Source organism: Citrus sinensis, chromosome 5, assembly GCF_022201045.2.
Source record: "Citrus sinensis cultivar Valencia sweet orange chromosome 5, DVS_A1.0, whole genome shotgun sequence".
NCBI classification, from domain to species: domain Eukaryota; kingdom Viridiplantae; phylum Streptophyta; class Magnoliopsida; order Sapindales; family Rutaceae; genus Citrus; species Citrus sinensis.
In genome coordinates, this window is record NC_068560.1 from 31628539 (window position 1) to 31650929 (window position 22391).

The 22391-nt window shown below is 32.2% G+C and overlaps 3 protein-coding genes across 4 annotated transcripts; 2 read left to right on the forward strand and 1 right to left on the reverse strand.

The window, feature by feature from the left end:
- Positions 1-6153: 6153 nt before the first annotated feature.
- Positions 6154-8206, forward strand: LOC102614322 (transcription factor bHLH96-like). The gene is made up of 3 exons (XM_006472477.3): positions 6154-6981; positions 7164-7568; positions 7842-8206. The coding sequence occupies exons 1-3, from the start codon at positions 6496-6498 to the stop codon at positions 7938-7940; spliced, it is 990 nt and encodes a 329-aa protein (XP_006472540.2). The 5' UTR covers positions 6154-6495; the 3' UTR covers positions 7941-8206.
- Positions 8207-14547: 6341 nt separating this feature from the next.
- On the reverse strand, positions 14548-16316 carry LOC102614612 (RING-H2 finger protein ATL54-like). Its single transcript, XM_006472478.4, has one exon. It carries the CDS (start codon positions 16308-16310, stop codon positions 14937-14939), a length of 1374 nt encoding a protein of 457 aa, XP_006472541.2. The 5' UTR covers positions 16311-16316; the 3' UTR covers positions 14548-14936.
- Positions 16317-19518: 3202 nt separating this feature from the next.
- LOC102614906 (uncharacterized) lies at positions 19519-22347 on the forward strand. Of its 2 annotated transcripts, XM_052442423.1 has the most exons (6): positions 19519-19834; positions 19922-20194; positions 20938-21092; positions 21272-21503; positions 21682-21815; positions 21990-22347. In XM_052442423.1, exons 1-6 carry the CDS (start codon positions 19643-19645, stop codon positions 22018-22020), a joined length of 1017 nt encoding a protein of 338 aa, XP_052298383.1. In that variant the 5' UTR covers positions 19519-19642; the 3' UTR covers positions 22021-22347. The 2 variants fall into 2 exon arrangements, with proteins under 2 accessions (XP_052298383.1, XP_052298384.1); XM_052442424.1 differs by lacking the exon at positions 21682-21815 and having other exon boundaries at positions 21990-22346.
- Positions 22348-22391: the final 44 nt, after the last annotated feature.

Here is a 22391-nt window from a genome sequence, read left to right on the forward strand (position 1 = left end):
TGTGGTGGCTGCCATTAGATTAATTAATATTTACCTACTGAGTTTCTTTCGAAAGAAATATAGAAGAAAAAGTGGATCAATAAAGTGTTGGCTCCACTGGCAATGAAGTCCCTTAAGTGGCTTGATTGGGTTTGCTCTCCAGTTCGAGTCGCAGGGAAGTCGCCTTTGTTGGGAGAACTTGTACCTCTCGGTTCGAGCGGAGACTTCTAGTCTGCATTGTAGTACGGGCTTAAAGGTGCCTTCCACAGTTGAAGCCCTCCCCAGAATACCTCGTGGTCAAAAATAAAAAAAAAATAGAAGAAAAAGTGGATCCGGCTAAATGAATACATTTTTAATAAGCAATAGATTCATAAAGCTAATGCATTGTTGAATATCAATTTGTTTTCACATTCCATACAACGACCCAAAGACAAAACACCTTTTGGAAGTTTGAAAATGTTTGTCTTTTAAATATCTTGTTCCTAATGCTAAACATGCACTAAATGCTAAGATTATATATAATGAAATAAACAACTACGATCGCCCCCCCCCCCCACCACCACCACCCTTTTTTTTTTCCTTCGTTTGCACTCTATTGGTTTTGTGTTGTAGGGTTGTAGATTCATTGCACTTAATTTGCAGTTTCGATTGTTTTGTTGTGGGGAGATGACGTCTTAATAGTGCACGTTGGTGTTGGGATATGATTGTGAGTTGCGACAATGCTCTCATAATCATAATCATAATCATTTGAGAAAATGCGCCAACAACAGCTTAATTGATATTGTGGGCAGGCAAGATTAATAGATACGATCTTTTAATTATATGGTGATAATTAATTAACAAGACAATGTTAGAGCTGTAATTGAACAACATAAAATTGTTCAGGTTTCGATCATTTTATGTGTCATACGGAAACGTGGTTTAGTTGAATCATCATCATAACAATGATACTGATATCTGTTAGGTTATTTGCACTTCATCTCATCCCAGGAGTAGCATAAGAGGAACCAATATTTAATACTCATTCGGTATGATTTCTCCATTGACCAAATGAGTTTTTTTCAATTTTTTTTTTACCGTTTGGTTTTAATTGGAGGAGATTTTTTGGGATTAAAATAACTATTGTTTCTACTATGAGAAACTCAAATTTGGTGTTTAAAAGTTGTTTTCAAATGCTTATTTTTGTCTTCGTAATATTAATTTTGAATACATATCGTATTTGTAATATATATTTTGAAATTTTTATAATTTTCCATTTCAAAATTACATTTTTCTCTACTTAAAATTTATTGTTGGATTGAATGATTTCACTGTATGTTAATAGCTAAAATTTTTTCCAAACATCTAATTTGACGTTTAATTTTTCCTAATCATTTATGACAATTCCAACAACAATATTTAGAAAATGCACTTAGCAGAAGCTAAATTTGATGAGCAAACAACTAATTTTTATTTTATTTTATTTTGTTAAATACCTCTTACCCTTACTAAAAGCTCCTTTATTAATGTAGGTAGCGAAATTAACTTTGTATCACCTCACTTGTCGCAAAAATTCATGTTGGCTACGCATCACCTAAGTTTTGCTTTTTGACTTTTTTTGTATTAACCAACTATTTTGTCTTTAATATCATTAGAAGATATGGAAGAATATGTGCTAAAAGACTATTTTACCCTTACAACAGTTTCTTGATCTCTCTATGCATCAATAAAACTTAGAAATGTTGAAAAGAATAAAGCAAAATAAAGGAAAACAAAATCAATTTTGGGTCTTAATTAAGGATTAATTTGTTTAAACTATGAAAATTTCACTTAAGGTTTAGGGTTGTTGACAAGGGGGGGGGGGGGGGGACATATAGGGCTAAAGGGTGCCGTGGCACTGTAGAGTTTAAAAAAAGATTTGGGGTGATTAAATAAAATATAAAAATTTAGTGTTAAAGTCCATATTAGCATTTGCGCATTAATATTTGATAGACATTGTACTTTAAGGCTTGGAAGTTTATATGGAGCGGGGATTCTTTTCCTTTGTAATTATGTATTTTCCTCCATAGATTATAAATACAATTTTTTTTTCATATGGTATTGACAGTAAATAATAGTCTCAATAGATATATATATATATATATATATATATATATATATATATATATATATATTTTACTTTTAATGATTCGGTTTGTTACTAATTTATTATTTTTAAGAACTTGAAAATTGAAATTAAATTTGATCACGTAGAATTTTCGTCTGAGCTCCTCCCTTGGTTGTTGAAACGACGTAATTGATGCTGTGACCACATCAAATTCCTAATGGTCTTAACGATATAATAATTATTAATCGATACAAAATGTAAACTTAGAAGCTATGGAGTCATTGTCAGAATTCTTTAGTGACTACATGAAATTTTGCCAGATTGAGGTGATGGAGAATAATTTCCAATATATCGACCTAAAAGAAACAAAATGCCCCGGCCCCCTAATGACCTTTGGTTGCTTTTTTCCATTGTAGAAGGCGTCATCAACTTGGAAACGAATTAGGGACAAACTTGAATAGGCCTACAGGGACCAGGGTACCAGGCAGTATTGGAGTTGATGTAACTACAAGCTTCAGAATTCACGAACACTTAAAGTAGTGGGGAAATCCTTCATGTTCGAATGCAGAATTGCGTATTGAATTATTGATAGTCATTATTCAGTAGTTTCTGTCTTTTGTTTAATCAATTTTCAAGTTGGAAAGAAGTTGGATGCAGATGTTAGTTAGCCCATGCATGAGCATGGTGCATGCCTGGGTGTCGCAAAACTGTGCTAAATTCAAGGCTCTGAAATCTGAATATTGGCCCATCAGCTAGCTAGATTTGCTTTCAGAGATTGTGCAACCCTGGTCTGTTTGTGACGTGGCACACGCAGATTGGTGCACCTTCCCAGTTGCAATGACTTAACAGTATGCTGGCTGTGTAAGATCAGAACTCATTGTGAGAATCTGAACTATGTCAGATGGCAACAAAAGGAAACAGCAAGCAAGTTCCCCGAATTTGAGGTCCATATCCCCGGTTTCTTGAACAAGTCAACAAAATCGACCCAGTTCTTGTGATATATACATATATATATAATATATACACGAGAGCCGGACCAGTACATTGAGCCCACATGCCCAGGTTAGAATTTTTAGTAGCGTACTTCGCGCTTTGAATCACATGCTACGATGAACGACAGAATGATTGTTAATTATGTATAAATCATTTGTTAAACATATTTAATCAAAGACTAATCTTGGTGTTTTGCTAGGTGATGAGCTGTGAAACAAGCTAGGGCATATATTCTTATTTGCAACTTGTTCAATTTCTCGGCAGCCAAAGCCTTAGGCATCGAGAGACTTGTATTATCACTGCCATATGTTAATCTCATTCCATAAATCAATCAATTTATGACAAGTCAGTTAAGGTTTCTTCTTTAAAAATAAAATAAAACAAAATAACATTAAGGTTGATGTTAATTAATTTTCTACATATGATAAATATAAGGGATGATATATATGTTGTCATTTTTTAGTATAGACAGGGTGCATATAGAGTATCTGTCTTTTAAAAGTTACGGATATTTATACTTGAGAATAATTATATATATATATATATATATGCTTGAGGAGAAATGTGTTACCTATTGGTAAATGGGAATTATAAAATTATACAATCAATTTCACTTGCTTGAGAAATTTCTTCTTGCTCGCTATTGAAGAAAACTAGAGATGCAAACTGTGATGCGTGAGTAATGTACTAAAATTGGAGTCTGAAACTTGATACTAAAAATAGTAAATTGATTACAAATCTAATTTAATATATTAAGCGAATATTAATAATAGATCCACAAGCGAGCTATATCTTTCCGAAGAGATCTTAAGGAAGAAAATGACAGGATTAAAGAAATAACATTAGCCAAATTGCATTTCTAAATTACACTAAATCAGTCACAGGAATCTCATATATATTAACTACAATTTCGGTGATACATTCAAAGGAATGCCAGTTGGTCATCGATTTTCCTTCTATTTTAATCCTTGCATCGATACTTTCAAATTGCACAGTAATATAGAAATTCTCAACTCATTACTCACAAATTCATCACCTAGATAAAAATAAATATATAAAAATTCGGTGTAGTCAATATTCCATGGAAGTAGAATGCCCCCAAAAATAAGGGAAGGAACCCCAGAGAATGTCTTATTGATGTGAGTTAATTATCATTTTCAATACAAGTTAGGTACCATTAAATAAAACAGAATAAAGGTGTAGATAATTCCACCCGATTATTTTTGTAAACCCACCTCGCTTCTATAAATAATCATAATATTTTACAAAATTATAAATTAACGATAAGTTTAAATAAATAAATAAATAAATAAAATCATTATTTTAATATATATTTCTTTCTTTTCCGATTTAGGTCTTTGACCATTTGAATTACTTTAAAATAAGTTTAATGTGATTATTTTACCATTATAATAGAAAATAACTAAATTGCTCCAAGAAACATATATTATTATATGTACTAGTTTAGACATGTAGTTTTATGCTTTATAATCTAATATGTTATAAATAAAATTTAATAATTTTCAATATGTTACTTGTCATAAAAATATTTTGTTAGCTTGCTTGAATATTATTTATAAATACATTATTTAGAAATAATAAATTTTGTATAAAAAATTCGAAGTTAAAATAATTTTTTTATGTATTTTAGTACTTTTAGCTTATGAGGCTAAAATAGTCGTATTAAATTTATGCTGAAAGCAACTTCAATAGTCAAATATAAATAAGAAAATATAGTAAAAAAATGAAGATGGATTTAATTGATAAGTTCTCCAAATTTATTCTTCATTTGAAATTTTTATAAATAATATAAATTTACGGTAATAATTTTTTAAAAGTGGAGTAGGTGTTTATAAAAATTGTGGGATGAAAATATCACCATCCAAAAAATAGTAATTGATTATAATATTGGTGGAAGTGAAACTAACCAAAACCTTCTTTTTTAAAAAAGAAAAAAGAAAAAATTAACCATTCTTCTTCATGTTTTAAAAATTCATCTGAATTCTCTTATGTTACGATACTAAATAGACCAATACTCGTTTTGGAGGACACTTCCATCCCTCACACAAATTTAAAAGTGGAAAAATAAATGAACTTCAAGGGTAAATTTGCAGCAAAGTTATTGGCATTAACGTCTGGAGGATTGAGGCGGATTTGAGATAATGAGAGGAAAATGATTAATTTTGCTAAAGATTAAAGAAGAAGGGGTGGGTTTATTTTGCTATGAACGTAGTAGGAAGAGGAGAAAAGAGGACCGCAACGGTAGTATGTCTTGGGAAGGAGAGTTTGCGAGTAGGCACATAGTCTTCATCGTAGATGATTACAGAGTGACTGTTTGTGGAGAGTCACATGGATTCCTCTGAACATGTACAGACACCTGAACTCAGCTGAATCATCAATTGTGTAGACAGGCTCTCTCACTTTTTATTTCTTATACACCTTCCATCAGAATCTCAATGCTGCTAGCTACTTTCACCTTTTCGTCTCCTTTCTCCTTTTTAGCGTCCATGTGTCCTACCCAGGCCATTATTAATTCCATTATTAATTCTCACCCAATGAAACAACACCCCTCCACCCCATCGTCACATATAATTAGGCATGATGCACCTCTGTTTCAATCGTAAATAGTATAATATTTTCGGACAGAGTATAATATTTTCATACTAGACTCCTCTCGTGATATAGATCACTTTATTTTTTATAAATTTCGTGTCACTTGTATTTTAATATTAGTATATAATTACAATTTAATTACTTTTATTTTTTCACTTATTAGCTACTAATCACATTAATAAAATTTGCTCAGAAGAAGCAAGATTAGGAGAGGATCTTGATACATTTTTGTAACCAAACTAGCTGAAAGACAACTTTGACCTCTATCTTATTGCACCAACAAATGTTTTTCACCAAGGAGACGACCGTCATTCCACTAAAATTGGTGCTCATTTCACCATATGCCTTTGGACCCACGACGCTACTTCCATAATTTTCAAATTACTTTTATTTTTTGTTTCATTTTTTTTTCCTTTTCTCTGTAAGGACTTGGCTATTGTGGTGTATGTTATTAGTTTGTAAATTTTGAGGACAATCCTGAAACAGTATGACTAGCTTATAGCTCCAATTGCCAAGAGAATCTCTCTGTCTGTGTGGTCTAAGTGACTGCTGGTCTACAGTGCAATCTCACGTGCAACACGCTGTAGCTTTTGTTTGTTATCTCTCTCAGATTAAAACATCTATAAAGCCGCTTAATCTTCCTCACAGGGAGAGATCTATCATACATAAAAGGGCAACTTTGTTTGGTCTTTTGGGAATGTAGTGCTTGCCTTGCCAACTAGCTTATCTCAAACTCAGAAAGCCCAGTTTCTTTCATTGGGGTTTCTTTAAAGGAATCAGTTTCACCTTCAACAAGCTTTTATCCACCACAACTTCTCTCCTTTATGGCTTTAGAAGCCGTAGTTTACCCAAAACCCCAAGACCCATTTGGTTATTCTTGTAATAAGGACATTTACTCTTCACCAGGAGAAGGAGGAGGAGCTTGGGGCTATGACTTTTGCTTTCAACAAGAAGACAGAACTCTTCTTGGAATCATTGATGCTAACATCATAGAGCAAGGCCTCCATGCAAATTGGGACTCATCATCATCTCCTTCAATTATGCAACATGCAAACGAATCATGGGGTCCCAATTCTTCTCCCGACGCCTACGCAGCTGACCAAACTCTCTCTGCAGGATCATTTTCTCCAGCAGCAGCAGCAACAACAGGAGGTAGACGAAAGCGAAGGCGCACGAAGAGCAGCAAAAACAAAGAAGAAATTGAGAATCAGAGGATGACTCATATTGCTGTTGAGCGCAACCGCCGTAAGCAGATGAATGAATACCTAGCTATCCTTCGATCTCTTATGCCTCCTTCTTATGTTCAAAGGGTAAGAATTTACCATCTCTTAACAGGAACTCGGATCTAGTGCTGATTTGAACAGTGTGTGCAGTTGAAAGTTTGCTATATATTAATCATCAATCACAGTCCTTATAAAATGATTAGCTCTTTAGTTAGAAAAAGTGTTTTCTCTTTTTGAATTAAATGCAAATAATTTTATCATGTCTGCAGGGTGACCAAGCGTCAGTAATTGGAGGCTCCATTAATTTTGTTAAGGAGCTAGAGCAGCTCTTGCAGTCCATGGAGGCACAAAAGAGAAATACAAGTCAATTATTAAAAGCAGGCGATAATGGTGTCTCATCCCCATTTGCCAATTTCTTCACCTTCCCGCAGTACTCAACACGCTCAAGTCAGAGCAACAATTTGGCGCCAGATCATGAATCGAGTATGACCGAAAATGTAGCAGACATAGAAGTGAACATGGCGGAGAGCCATGCCAACATTAAGATACTTACAAAGAAACGACCTAGGCAGCTCTTGAAAATGGTTGCTAGTTTCCAAAATCTCAGGCTCAGTGTTCTTCATTTAAATGTCTCCACCGTTGATCAAATGGTCCTGTATTCAGTCAGTGTTAAGGTCAGTGATACGCTTATATACATATGCAATTTTGCTCCTCTATAGTAATTTTCCTTCTTTTTTTTTAATCAAGAGTTTCTTTTATGCAAAATTAGCATGTAGATTATTAACAAGAATATAAGAATAATTAAATCTCAACGATATACTAGTACTAATAAACATGTGACACAAAATTTTTATAATATCATGGAAGTTCAAATTAGGAAAGGATCTTAAATTATTATTATTGTTGTTGTTTTTTTAACTAATCCTTATTTTGTGTGAAATTAATAGGTTGAGGAAGGGAGCCAGCTGAATACAGTGGACGAAATTGCAGCTGCCGTTCATCAAATACTACTGGAAATTGAGGAGGAAGCAACAGCTTTTAGCTAGCTGAAACTCAAACAACCCTAATTTTGTGTGTGTCTGTGAGTGTGTGTTTTAATATTATGTGAACGGGGTTATTTCTCTATCATATAATTAAACGTAATGTTTCCCTTTCATTGTTGCTACGTGTCATTATGGGTCCTTTGAGAATCTTGTGTAGTTGTAGTTTTGTACAACATTTGTCCAAACGGACAAATGGTCTTGGAGACGTGGATATTATTTCAAAGCTTATGCCGTAAATCTATATATGCTAGGCTATTTTATATTATAGACGTCTCTCAATACTTGAAGTTAATCACTAGCGACTTCCTAATTTTATAATTAACAAGACAAAAATGTAGGAATCATCTCGGTTATGATAATTTTGTTATTATATCTTCAAGATTTTTTTCCCTTTTGTTAGTCTTTTTCTTTGAAAAAGAATTACCTTTCAGTGTGTCTGAAATGAGTAAGAATCCTTAAAAAACAAAAAAAAGATAAGGATCCTTATTTAAAATAACAAAAGAAAAGAATAAGGATCCTCTTCTTGTTTTTTTTCCCTCTTATTACTTTCATAATTTAATTTTTTTAAAAAAAAACTGATTTGATTATAATTAAAAAAAAATTAGTTTGACTCTATCTTAGCCACTCATTATATAAGGAGAGACAAAAAGAAAATAATAGACAATGAAAGAATGCTAATCCATTTCGTAAATAGTTAAATTGATTGATTCTTTTGCTACAAGATTTAAGGTCTTTAGTAACAAGTATTTTAATGATAAAATTGTTTTCGTTGCCTTAGGTATGTTGTGGCAAAGTAAAATATATTTATTTACCAAATATTTAAGAAATAAACTAATATTTAATTATTACTTTTAACGATGCATATTTTGTAGTTTAGGACATACATTAGCAACAAATTAACTTTTTGTTGCCAAAAGATTTAGTGCCAAACTAAAAATGTAAGCACCGAAACATTTAGTGACAGAACCTTCATTGCCAAATAGTTTCATCACGAAAGAGTGACCAATACCAAAAAAATTTCTTTTTGACTTTTTGTGACAAAATTCAAATTCCATCTTTAAATATGTATTTGTAGCTACGAATTCTAATTTTGTCATAGAAAGTCAATTTTTAAAGGTGAAAGGCTAGTGGTTTTTTGGCAAATCAAGTTTTAGCAATAAAAATTTCAATTTTTTCGTTAAAAACTCTAACTCCCTATTGTATCTAATGTACTTTTTATTCTTTAAATCTTTCATCTATAAGTTTCTTTAATTTTCATTCTCTCATCTTTAATGTACAATTCTCGTTCTCTTATTCTTTAACTCAATCTCTATCTTCTTATCTCTTTTGCTTCTCTTCAATATGGTGTAATTTCTTTCTTTCTTTTTTTTTTTTTGATCTTTTTTTATTACAATCTTACATGACTATACTTAGAAGTTTTATTCATTTACAACTAGAAAAATAGATATTACATTTTGTAATTGTTTTTATCTATTTTTCATAAAAAATAATAATTCTTTTAAATTAATTCTTTTTTTTCTTCATAACAGTGTTAATATTCATTGCATTTAATTTTAAAGATTGTGATATAGTAATTTTGTTGAAAAAAAAAATTATTTCTACACTTGTAAAATTATTTATTTTATTTCTTAGCAACAAAATAATTTCGTTATAAAAAAAATTACTGCAGGTGTAACAAATTAAAAGAGTTTGTTACAAAATAATTTCTTAAAAAAGTTGGACACTCTTTTGTCAGGAATCTATTTTGTTGTAAAATGATACTTAGGGCCAGAAAACTTTTGTTTTGTAGTTAAATATATAGTGTGACAATGTTAGGCGGATGACCTTGGCAGCAAACGTATTTTTGTTGCAACAGTCTAAGACAACAAAAATTGGTACTTTGAGCAACAAATCGTTGTCGTTGCAAAAGGTCATTATTTGTTGTGGTGTAATTTCAAGCCAAGTTTGTAGTATTATTTTGATATATATATATATATATATATATATATATATATATATATATATATATATATATATATATATATATTAAATCGTAAAGTGTTAATTAAATTCATGCTGCAAGTGAAGTGAGCTAGAGATCTGTTCACACGGATGGTAAGCGATATTTTTATTTCCTTCTGTTACCATGCCAGAGAGCAGAGATCTTTCCGAAACTGAAAGAGAAATAATTGTGAAGGGCCATATTTATCCGATCACATCCCTAAGTTCAAATTAGGCATTGCCGCATGGCATGCACGTTGTTATCCAATTTTACCCATAATTTTTCAGAATTAAAGCATTCTCCCGAATATTTGACTAGGTACTTTTGTGAGTTTATATGCTTAATATTTAGTTATTTCCACGTATTATTACTTAATAACTACAATAGACAACGTATGTACTTGTATTTTGCTAGAAAAAACAAAATAAATCGAGTCCAATTATATATTAAATCTAAGCATATATCCGCTTCAAAATATCAATTTTTCAAGCCAATCTAACTACCTCTATTTTTTGCCTAGTTATGCAGTATTTTATTAAAAGAATAAAAGAAGAAAATTAAGACGACTCAATATTCCCCCGCCTCCGATCGCTATTGTGGTGTGCAAATGGCTCACCTCATGCAGGGTCCAACCCTCAATTATCAGCAGAAAGACCAATTTGTAATTTTCTTCTTTTTTTGGGTGACATTTCGTTCCCAATATATATTCAAATTAGAAACATGCAGGGTCCATCCCTCAATTATCAGCACAACAACCAATAATTTCTTAAAAATTATTAGCTGTACGTGCAACCAAGGGAAATTGAACTTTCAAGCATATACATCGATACCTCTTATTGAATCTTCTTTGTATGGATATAGAATTGTTTGATTTTATGCTCATGAATCGAGTTATCAACTCGTTTACCTGATGACTTCCTTCATAATCTCACCCTGTCTCTATGCGTTTGTTGGCACTGTAAAATAAAATATGTATGATTAGATTCTTCTGTTGGCACTCAAATGGATATATAAATAATATCTATTTTTGAAAAGATATAACCAACCCAAAAAGAAAACCATAATAACAAAACCAAAAGTTTGATGAAATGATAATCTTGATGACCTTTCTGGCGATTCCTCTAGCTAGTAGCTGGTTAGAATGATGCACAACGTTGACAAAATGTGAGGAACATGTGGGCTGTAACATATCTGCATGATGAGGCACAATATGAATTCATTTAAAAAATTCGTGACAATTTGTCCATCACAAGGATCCATTAGATTCTTGCTTACACTTTAGGGGAAAAGGAGAAGCTATAAAAGGCAGCTAGAGGACGAAAAAAGATTAGCTAACTATTCTCCCATGGAAAAATGTTTAAACTAAAATCAGAAGTATCATATTAGCTATAAAATAAATAAATAATAATATGATATATGTATATTTATTTTGAAGAAATATCATACAAGTGATGATTATATTAAATTTAAATACACATATTTTACATGCATTAAGTAGTTATAACATCTTATGTATTTTAGAAAGCGACAAGTTTTTTATTGATAAATAATCTCTTAGCTCCATAATTATTGGCATTAATTATTCATTCAGTGGCCCCACTTTTTGATATATAGAACTTAAATTTTGAATAAAATCAGAAGTATCATATTAGCTATAAAATAAACAAATAATAATATGATATATATATTTATTTTGAAAAAATATCATGCAAGTGATAATTAACTATTTTCCCATGAAAAAATTTTTAGAATAAAATTAGCGGTATCATATTAGTCATAAAATAAATAAATAATAATATGATATATGTATATTTATTTTGAAAAAAATCATGTAAGTGACAATTATATTAAATTTAAATACACATGTTTTACATGTATTAAGTAGTTATAACCTCTTATGTATTTCAGAAAGCGACAAGCTTTTTATTGATAAATAACCTCTTAGCTCCATAATTATTGGCATTAATTATTCATTTGGTGGCCCCACTTTTTTGATATATAGAGCTTAAATTTCGTTGTGTTATATACATGATAAGAGAGATCTCACTCTCAAAGACAAAGACCGTTTTAGAGGTGACATTTCACGTACGTCTGATAAGTAAATAATTTATCAATTGTTAATCCAAAATTATGGGTACATAGGATAAAATAACAAAAATAATTCCACTCTTGCTAAGAGTAAAAGGTGTTTATCTCAAACCAATTAACCAAACGGAAAAATTCGTTTTACATGGAGTGCTAATGAGAGAGGTAGCATCAAAATATAATTTCATGAATGGATTGGAATGATTGCAAATGGAAATAATAATAATGTATTTTCAGTGATAAGATAACAGATAACCCCCAGAAAGTGTACTGTTTTTGCCATTATCATTTCATTTGCTTATATAATTAAGGGGTCATGTTAAGTTATTCATCAGTAACTTAATTTAAAACAATCCGAATCTTTATATATATATATATAAGTACCTGTTTTAATTTAAGAGTTAATTATGCTTTTTAGAGGACATTGTTTTTGCCATTATCTAGAACATTTATTTATTTTTTTTCTTATTCTAACAATGACTAACCCTTCTTTTTACCAGTCAACATTGTCTTTTAAAGTTATGAAAATATATAATTCTTTGGACAATTAATTGATTTATTTTTAAAGACGCTGAAATTTTATTATTATTTTAAGAAACTTATTAGAATTCATAAGATCTCACGAGAAGGATTTTCTTTGTTTAATTTACAGGATGTTGTCTCTTCTGTTGCACCAATTAATTTTGACCATCAAATATTTTTGGAAGAAAAGTTTTAGATTCCTGATCAACAAATGGTTTTATGAGCAATGTCTCTCACGGAAGACAAGTCGCATGAAGAAAAAGATTCTTCAACGGATTAATTATTAAATATAACCTCTTAGTTCTTAATTAAACTATGAATTTGTCAATCAACAAAAAAAAAATACTGGGTGACAGGCTGACCACAGGTCAAAGCACTGGCCAACATGAGTTCATAATTAATAAATAGTTTTGGGCTTCATTGCTTTATGATAACATCCAGACCAACATTAAAAGCTTTGATGAGCCCATCATCGGCATGTTTTTGGGCTTTTGCTACTCATTTTGTGACACCGCAGTCCAGTACCGGGTAAGCTGTTTTCAGACTTAGAGATTATTTGTTAAATGCCGTAGTTTTAAATTTTATTAATTTCATATTTTTTTAAAAAATTACTTATTTATTTTTTGTAACTTATGCCTGAATTTCAGATATTTATGTCTGAATTTCAGATATTTATATTTGAATAGAAGAAGTAAACTTTTGTGATTTTTATCTGATGAAAAAATGTCTGAATGATAAGTAAATATTATATTCTGAAAATATTTCTATAAAATAATTTATTTCCTAAACTATAAAACATAATTTTATTTTTATTTTAATTTATAAGGACATAAATGTCAAAGAATCAAGTTTAAAATATTTTTTATTATAAAAACAAACAAGATACCACTTATGTTCAGATATTAAAAAAAAACAAATAAACATGTGATTCAAATTTTCATATTCAAACTCATTCAGACTTTTGAAAAATTTAGATCCATTCAAATTTCAAACAAAAAAAAAACACTACCTTAGATCAAGTGATTTTCTTTTTTTAATAATAATTTATTTGAAAAATTCTTTAACACATTGTCGCTGGATTATTGTGATTTTTCCTTTTTATTTTGAACATGCAATTACATAATACCGTAAATCGATTGATAAATCCATTAGCATAAGTTTATCTAAACGTAAAACTTAGCCTCATATCAAACATAATCTATCTTGATCTATCAAAATTTTAGTTCGAAAAATTTATTCGTAGAAAAGGGAAAATGTATAGTCCTACATATGAAAGGAAAGATACAAATTCTCAACTTCAATATTAATTGTGACAACCCAATACATCACGATTTTATTGTAGGATTTTGAAACCCAAATACATCCACATTTTAAAGAGCTCACCTTCTCTTACTAATAATACGGGATGTCGCGTTCTTATTTTTGCTCATTATTGAAACTCAACTACCATAAGTGCTCCAAGAAGTAGGCTATAATTAATATTTAACTTGGTTTCATTTGCTGGCTAATGGAGTATGTGAGACAATTAAGTTACTGTCGACTTAGCGTTACGCGGTTAAGGTAAGGTAAAATATCCAATCTAAAAGGTAGGGGATTTGACCATCATCTTAAGAGTAAAGATGAAGGATATGATTGAAAGATTAATTGATTGCTTCCACATCACATCAGAAAGCCAAACTCATCCCAATTTTGACAAGTGCTTGCTTGTTACTTGGCATTGCCATCTTCTGGAAGGCCAGAGATGTTAGCTGGGTTTTGCAGAATCTTGCTTAGTGTCCAGAGAGAGGGGGGGGGGGGGGGGGGGAGAGGTGAACCAAGTAGAAATAAATTGATGTGCGGATCATCACTATAAGCAGAAATAACAGATCATTCTTTCTCGCTACGGCATGAGAAATCACTATAAGTTTTGCTGAAAGTAAGCTAGCATGTCCTGAGTCATTAAAACCACCAGTTTCATTGAATAGACGAAGGGCTGGAAGGTACATTCTTATCAACAATTAAAAAAAAAATTGCAATCAAAACTGGAATCACATGTTTCATTTGAGCAAAAAACATTTCTTACATAAACACCAACTCTAAATTTCATTCAACCATCGATTACATAACCCAAAAACAACAATATGGCATGGTAGGGTTTTGAGTGGGGACATTACCTTTCCCCTCAAGGCAGACTCAGCTGAGTGATTTCCCCCCAAGGCAGACTCAGCTGAGTGATACAGAATCTTATTCTAGTTATACTTACACAACTTTGAAACCATTTAAAACCAATACTCTCGGCTTGCATATTCTTCTGATGTAGGCTTCTTCATAAAAAAAAAACCGTCACTTCTTGTGATTAATAAGCTCCCAACTTATCAGACAGAATGAACCATCTTGATCTTGAAGCTATATATGCAAAAGAATTTAAATCTTCACAAGGGAAGGATCGCATTCGGGTTCCTGTTGCTGTTGCATAGAGGCGACAAAAACCTCCCACTGCACGAGAATGATCTTTTCATAGACACAGAATCTTTATGAAGGCTTTGCACAATCGAAGAATTCCTCGTCAGCCTAAACGAGCTTGAATATGCACCATCTTGCTTCGCAACAATAGCTGAATTAGAATGAGAATCAGATTTCTCAGCATCTTTTGTAATTTGGTCGTATGAAAATTCACAAGACTCAAGAAGACCGAAATCTGCCAAACCAAGGCATATGGTCTCAGCCAGTGAAGAATCCAGTGAAACGGACCTCCTTATTGTTTGTGCTTGTGCTTGTAATGCCTGATTATCATCACCCGAATCATCAATTACCTGTAAAGCTCCATTCTCATTAGCATTAACATTATCCTTCAAAATTCTATCAGCCTCTGTTTCTGTTCTGTTTTCACAATCCTCCCGATTTCTCTCCCCATTCTCACCCAGCTCGCGATCGTTTCCCGTATGCTCAGTATGATTATCCACAGCTAAAGAAGAGCTGTCCGAGTTCTGGTTCGCAGTAGTAGCCAAAGGAGCAGTAACAGTCTCATGAACTATATGCGCGCGACACATTGGACAATTAATATGAGAACTTAGCCAAGTATCAATACAAGAAATATGAAAAGCATGGTTACACTTGGGCAGCAGCCTAACAGTCTCATCTTCTTGAAACTCGTTCAAGCAAACAGAACACTCAGTTCCTTCAATCAACCCCTCGCCTTTCTTGTACCTGCAAACCGTAATTGAATTAATAACCGACTGCTGCAAACCAACCGTGTGAATCAACCAAATGGGGTGATCAATTCTATTTTCGTCAACAAAGTCTTCATCTTCACCGTCAGATTGAGCTTGTTGGTGTCCTTCGTTGGTCTCTGAATTGCACCAACCAGTCTTGGATTTAATAACATAGAAAGCAAGAAAAAGGATGAAGCTGAGTACTAATGCAACAAAGATGATCACATAAGGTGGGGTTGAATTACTTTGATGAGAAGGTGGAGGTGGAGGTGGTTCTAGGTAGTAAATGCCTGGTAAAGGGACACAATTGTAATTAAAAGGGCAATTTGGGTCACAGTAATATGAGCAACTTGTAGTTCCATTTGATTCTGAAGCTGGGAAGAGTTTCCTGTGTTTCATTGCTGGGGGAGAAAGTGCAAGAAACTGAGAGAAAATTGAAGAAAATTCAGAGAAATGAGGTGTCTTTGGTTGAATTACAAGAGAAGAAATCAACGAGACCAAGACATTGTAGTACTGTGTCACTTTCAAAGGTTTAGTTAAGAGTGAAGAATCGTGTTTGTTATGTTTTGGCACCAAGTGATCTAGAAGTTCCATTTCTGTGTCCACTCTGTCTAATAAATAATCGAATTGCAATAAAATCTATTCTCGATTCAATTATCAAATTTATTTATATTCTAATTGATGTTGCATGCATATTTATAAATGAGTAAATAAATTTTATTTAACATTATATTTAATTTAATTATTTATACACTTACAGTAATTTAATAATAAGATTTACCAAATATAACAACTGTTTTTTAAATTCATATCACTTTAAAAATTTTTTTTTACTAAACATTTAACTGATTTTCTTCACAGCTATTATTTATACAATATAACTAACAGCAATTATTTTAAAATTTACAGTATTATCAAACTGACTCTAAAAATTACACATTAATTAAAATAAGATTCATTCTACATCTAATCATTTTTTTACTCTATGTGGATGGAAGTGTATACAAATACAATACGAAAAGGAGGAATTATCTTGCAAGTATTGGTAGTTTTCGTTGTCCTAATCGTGATGATATATCATACCTTAAAAGTTGGTGAAATTAACATTATCTCTAATAAGCTGCCGTGGAGTCACAGTCGGGGTAGCATTTATTTACATGTCCTTCTGTCTCTAAGTAAATGAAATGGACCTCATATCAACTATATTTATTAACATTTTTAATATTAAGTTTGTTGGAACGTTTGGTGGGTGGGCAAAACCAGGTAATTATACCACTTAAAAGAATAATGTTATACTTTATTGATTCATCTTAGATGTGAACCTATATCACACTTATAAAAATATTGTAAATCCAAATCGAGGGTGTTTTGAATCAAAACTGTTCATTACTGGAGCGGACTCTTTAGGGAAAGCTAAAGCCTCCGAGGCACAGAGATTTATGTCTCATCATATAGGACCCGTTTGGGGCAGCTAATGCAATAGTTTAACAAAATGATTTAAGCGCATTTATAAGTATTTTCTAAATGTTGTTGAAGACTTTTTCCCATAATATTTTTTAACTGATTTTAGATATATTTGAACATATTATTCATGTTATCGGAGAGAAAGTTAGCATAAAATATACCTTAAACAACTATCCACAAAACATTGTGCATCAAAAAGGTATAGCATTTTTGACAATTAAGCAGCATCTTGCTCTCAAATAAGAAGCTGCTTTATTACTCTTGAGTTTGATATGGTAGACAGCCCCGTATCCAAATCTCAGTAGGAGAGTTGTGGCTATCGCTCATCGTAAAGTGAGCAATGGTGTCTGCTAGATCAATCCTCATTACCCTTACTTTTAATGTTATGATTTATCTTAAATACTTTTATTATTGGATCTTTACTTATCAGCTCAACTTTTTAGCCAAACAATTTTTTTAACATCGACATAGTTTGATTTCTCATATTAGCAACTTCTTTTGACAATTTTTTTTTTTAAATTTTCAAGTCACTATTGAGCTATTATCTGTTGGTTGGGCTACAAATGTTTATCTTTAGTCTTAATTAACGTTTCACTTCGGGGACTATTAAAACTTGTCTTAAATTAATACTATTGCTAGACCTTTATCTATAAAACCACATATTTTATCCTAAAAATCATATATCATATGATCCAATAATGATTCGAGAAATAAACAAAGACAAAGATAATATTTTGAAAAATGACTTCAGAAAATAGCCGATGAGCAAATGAAAATAAACGCCCGATTGTGGCATATGATTACCAGATTTTGACATCAAATTTGACAACAGAGATTAATGGACACATGCATTGAGCCTAAATAAACTTTTTTTGTTTTTTTCTTTCCCCCATAAAGTAAGCCTTGTAAACTTAATATTTATTCCTTTATCTAGGTAACGATTTTTTGGATGTTGGCATATTTTGAAATACGTGTTGAGCTCTGCGTGCTACTACATAAACATTTGCTAAATGGGAACGCCTAAGTTACAATCAATGTACCTTACGTTCTTTGTCTTTTTCTTTTTGGCAAATATCATATGAGCCCTCCTAATTCTTTTTATTTTCAATTTTTACAGCTGTGGATGTATTTGTCTTCTTCCGTCCCTCCTACATCGATTTTTTATTTTCTCTAAAGTTTTATTTATTTCTTTAAACATTATTAAATGATTATCAAATTCATACAAATCTATAAATTCAGAATAAACTTCTGGTCCTAAATTTATTAATCATAATCTTGAATTGTAGGTTTATTGCATGTAATTTAATTATATAATTTAATTAAAGAGAAATTATATAAAAAATATAAAAAATATACATGACAGACTTCAAAATTAACATGCAATAGCTTTCAGAATTACCGTTAAAATCATTCCTAAGAATTAATTCTGATTAAAGGGCATTATCAACATATGCTCTGATTAATTCTGATTAATAGATACCATTTGATATTTTAATTTACCATTTTAATTCAATTAATATAATTTCCATAAAATTCAAGGGTGCCAATAGATATTTCACTTCTTGAATGTATGCTACGTTACACGTAACCTAGGTTTGGCCTTGCTAAATAACGATGCATAACGGTGTATAAATAATTAAACAACAATGTATAAGCCAGTTAAACATGAAATGCGGGCGTTTACATTTTGTCCAAATGCGAACATTCACATCTTGTCCAAAGTACTTTATTCAAGACAAATGCTGAATATATATCATTATTCGCAAATCTTAGTTTTATAACTAATTAAGTTAGCAGCATTTGTGTTTTATGACAATTAGATTCAAGGTTTTTAAGTTTTGTTATCATTTCTTACTATTAAAAATAACAAATGATGAGATATATTATGCTACTGTGAATTAAATGTACTTTTTAAGACTTAAACTCTTAACTTCTTATTTCAGTAGACGATATCAAATGATTAAAATATTTTTTTATAAAATAAATAAGAAAAGACGTTGACGGAATGAAAACAACCCATGAATCAAATAATCAACACTAGCTACAAAAGCCAGATTAGAAGATGCAAGATGCCGATTTTTTTATAGTTTTGCTTGTGCCATGACATTACATTTGTTTTATTCTGTTCAAGCCGCAAAACGGTTTGCTTCAAATAGTCAGACGGATAAAGTTTGGAAAAAACTGTTACTACAAAACACATTAAAAAATTGGGCTGGGCTTTGATTGGGCCAATGAGACCAACACAAGACACTTGTATCTGCCACGTGTACCCAACGGACGAAAATCACATTTATAAACGCGCCCAACGGCTAGCCCTTCTCGCTTTTAATTTCAAATCCTAAACTGAAATCCAGCAGCGAGGCGGAGCACACAGACAGAGCGAAGAATAAAGAATTTCCTTATTTCCCCCTTGTTTTTTCTTTTGTTTAAAAAAAAAATCGAAGCTAGGGTTTTGAATTTGAATGGAGATCCCCGAAGAAATCGACAATTACATAAAAGAATCAATCGATCACACACTAGGCCTCCCGGTCTCCACTAAAACCCTTCAACTGAAACTCCTTGCCTACGAAGAATCACTTCAACGTGTTCGCAATGAGTGTTTCTCTTTACTCTCCAAAAGCAAAGAAAAAGATGAAATCATCGAGCGCGCTAGGGTTCGTATTTCTAATTCTTCATCCGTTATGTTATGGTATCTTGCTTCAATTTTTCCAATTTTGGTTTGTGATTTTTGTATTTAATAGGCAGAGGCGAGTATGAACGCGCAGGCAGTGAAACGATTTGTGGAGGAGAACCAGAGATTGGCGGAGGAGTGTAAGAGATTGTTGAGTGATTGCAGCAAATGGGAGAGGGAATGCTCTTTGTACGATCATGACAGAGAGGCGTTGATGGATTTCGGGAACGAGGCCGATGAGAGAGCTAAGGAGGCCGAAATTAGGGTTCAAGAATTGGAAGTTGAACTGGGGAAAGTTTTAGACGAATTGAATTTCTACAAGCACCGAGATGAAACTTGTGGGGTAATTAAAATGCTTTCTTTTCTTCAAAACTTGTTATTGCTTGTTTCATTTAAGCTTTTGTCGCTTGTAAGTTATAATTTGGTTTGGTCTGAATATATCGTTTGCTTTTTCTGCTTTATGAGTGTCTTACCAGAAGTTATGGAAACTGAAATCCAATCATTGAAAGTTAACTGATATGGAATTTATTAGCCCAATTGAAAATGTATATGAACTATCAAGTTGTAGGTAATAGTGTTTAGGGTATCAAATAAGAGTTCGTGACTGAAGATGTGGTCTTGTTATCAATCCAAACAAATATTTTTATATTTGAGGCAATAATGCTTGTGCATATTGATTCTTGGAGGTTACACGAAGTAGGTCCAATAGTGAAAATTGTCGGCAGAAATACAGTGGTGTATGAGATTGTATCTCAATGGAAATGTTTGTTTACACAACTTTGATGTAGATTCCCTTGCAGATTAGTTCTGTGATTAGATTAGAAAATAATCATATCAGATGCTATTAAGAATAAATTTCCTTTATTTCATGAACTTATCACATATAGTTGTTACTTGTGGAGAGATAGTCGTTGGTTTTTTAATGTTTATGGTTGATTGGAAGCACTTGCTATGTAATGTAGACTTTAATTGTCCTTTATGTTTCTTCTTATATCTTGTTTTGTTTTATACTGAATTGTGGTAATAGCGTCTGGTTAGATTGTGACACTTTTATGAAGTTTATAAGTGTTCTTCTTTACTTCAAAGGTTGAATCTTCTACTGAGGGCACATCTACTGAAGAAACTTTACTCGAGTCCATTTTGACATTGGTTTGTAAAGAGGAAGTTATGTCTGGCCATGCATTCCTGGAGGCAAATAGGGGACACGAGCCATGTCATTCGCTGCTGAGAATGTGGAATAGGTGAGGACCTTTTCCCGCCATTTTGGGCATCGTCTTTACTTAGCTTTCTTGGCTGAGGGTGATGTGTTGATCAATTACCAACACTTTACATCTCCACTTATCAAACCGTGTGTCGCAGATTTTAGTTGGAAGATTTGTTGATTTATTTCTTGAAATGCCGTTATCCTTTGTTGTGGCAGCTTGAAGCCATCAACTCAGAAAGTTCTATCTTTAGCTGCTGAATTCAAGACCCTTGAGAAGGATAAGGAACATCTTAGGGTGAACCTTGACAGAGCTGAAGAGGAGGTGAGATTGCTCTTCGAACAAAACAAAACATTGGATGTGGAGAACAAGAGGTTACTGAGGCAACTTCAGAAAGAAAGAAACTGTAATGGTTCTGGTGGAAAGAAAAGCAGCAGTGCATCTGCTAAGGTAAGAGGGGAAAATGGTCAAAGAGAGACATGATTGCAGAAAACCTCTCATGCTCTGCCTGTGTGTGTGTACACATATACATTTACTGCATCTGTGATTCCAGAAGAACAAATTAAATCATTTGCCAGACTAGACGGTTAATATGACTTTAATTTTAACTCTCATGCCTTTCTCGCAGACAAACAAGCGAAAATCCAGTCCCAAGTTGAGCAGTCCGATTGAGAAGAAGATTGGTTTTGATCTGGATTCAGCAGCAAGACAGCCTCTATCGCCCTTAAGATACAACTCGCCAGACTCTAGAATGCATAAGAAGTGATGTCTTTTTTTTTTTTTTTTCATTGTCCAAATTTCATTCGTTTCCTTCTTGGAAATCATTGTATACATATACATTTACTGCATCTGTGATTCCAGAAGAACAAATTAAATCATTTGCCAGACTAGACGGTTAATATGACTTTAATTTTAACTCTCATGCCTTTCTCGCAGACAAACAAGCGAAAATCCAGTCCCAAGTTGAGCAGTCCGATTGAGAAGAAGATTGGTTTTGATCTGGATTCAGCAGCAAGACAGCCTCTATCGCCCTTAAGATACAACTCGCCAGACTCTAGAATGCATAAGAAGTGATGTCTTTTTTTTTTTTTTTTCATTGTCCAAATTTCATTCGTTTCCTTCTTGGAAATCATTGTATACATGATGGTATTAGAAACTAATTCAAAGATAGCTTTTTTGAAGCCACAAACTCTAAATTTGTAATCTTGTAACTGTTTCTGATGACTTCGAGTAGCAAAACCATTTTAACTAGTGATGGTGGGTTTATATATTCTTTTTAAGGCTTAGTCATTTGGATGCTCTAAAGATTAATTTTTATCCTAAGCTCTCATATTAGAA

Excerpts from the sequence above, each read along its gene's own strand:
- LOC102614906 (XM_052442423.1), top strand. The coding sequence starts at position 19,643 with ATGGAGATCCCCGAAGAAATCGACAATTACATAAAAGAATCAATCGAT. Across the intron at positions 20,195-20,937 it reads ACCGAGATGAAACTTGTGGG|GTTGAATCTTCTACTGAGGG; the intron begins GTAATTAAAATG and ends TTTACTTCAAAG. Across the intron at positions 21,504-21,681 it reads GCAGCAGTGCATCTGCTAAG|ACAAACAAGCGAAAATCCAG; the intron begins GTAAGAGGGGAA and ends CCTTTCTCGCAG.
- LOC102614612 (XM_006472478.4), bottom strand. The coding sequence starts at position 16,310 with ATGGAACTTCTAGATCACTTGGTGCCAAAACATAACAAACACGATTCT.
- LOC102614322 (XM_006472477.3), top strand. The coding sequence starts at position 6,496 with ATGGCTTTAGAAGCCGTAGTTTACCCAAAACCCCAAGACCCATTTGGT. Across the intron at positions 6,982-7,163 it reads CTCCTTCTTATGTTCAAAGG|GGTGACCAAGCGTCAGTAAT; the intron begins GTAAGAATTTAC and ends TCATGTCTGCAG. Across the intron at positions 7,569-7,841 it reads TGTATTCAGTCAGTGTTAAG|GTTGAGGAAGGGAGCCAGCT; the intron begins GTCAGTGATACG and ends TGAAATTAATAG.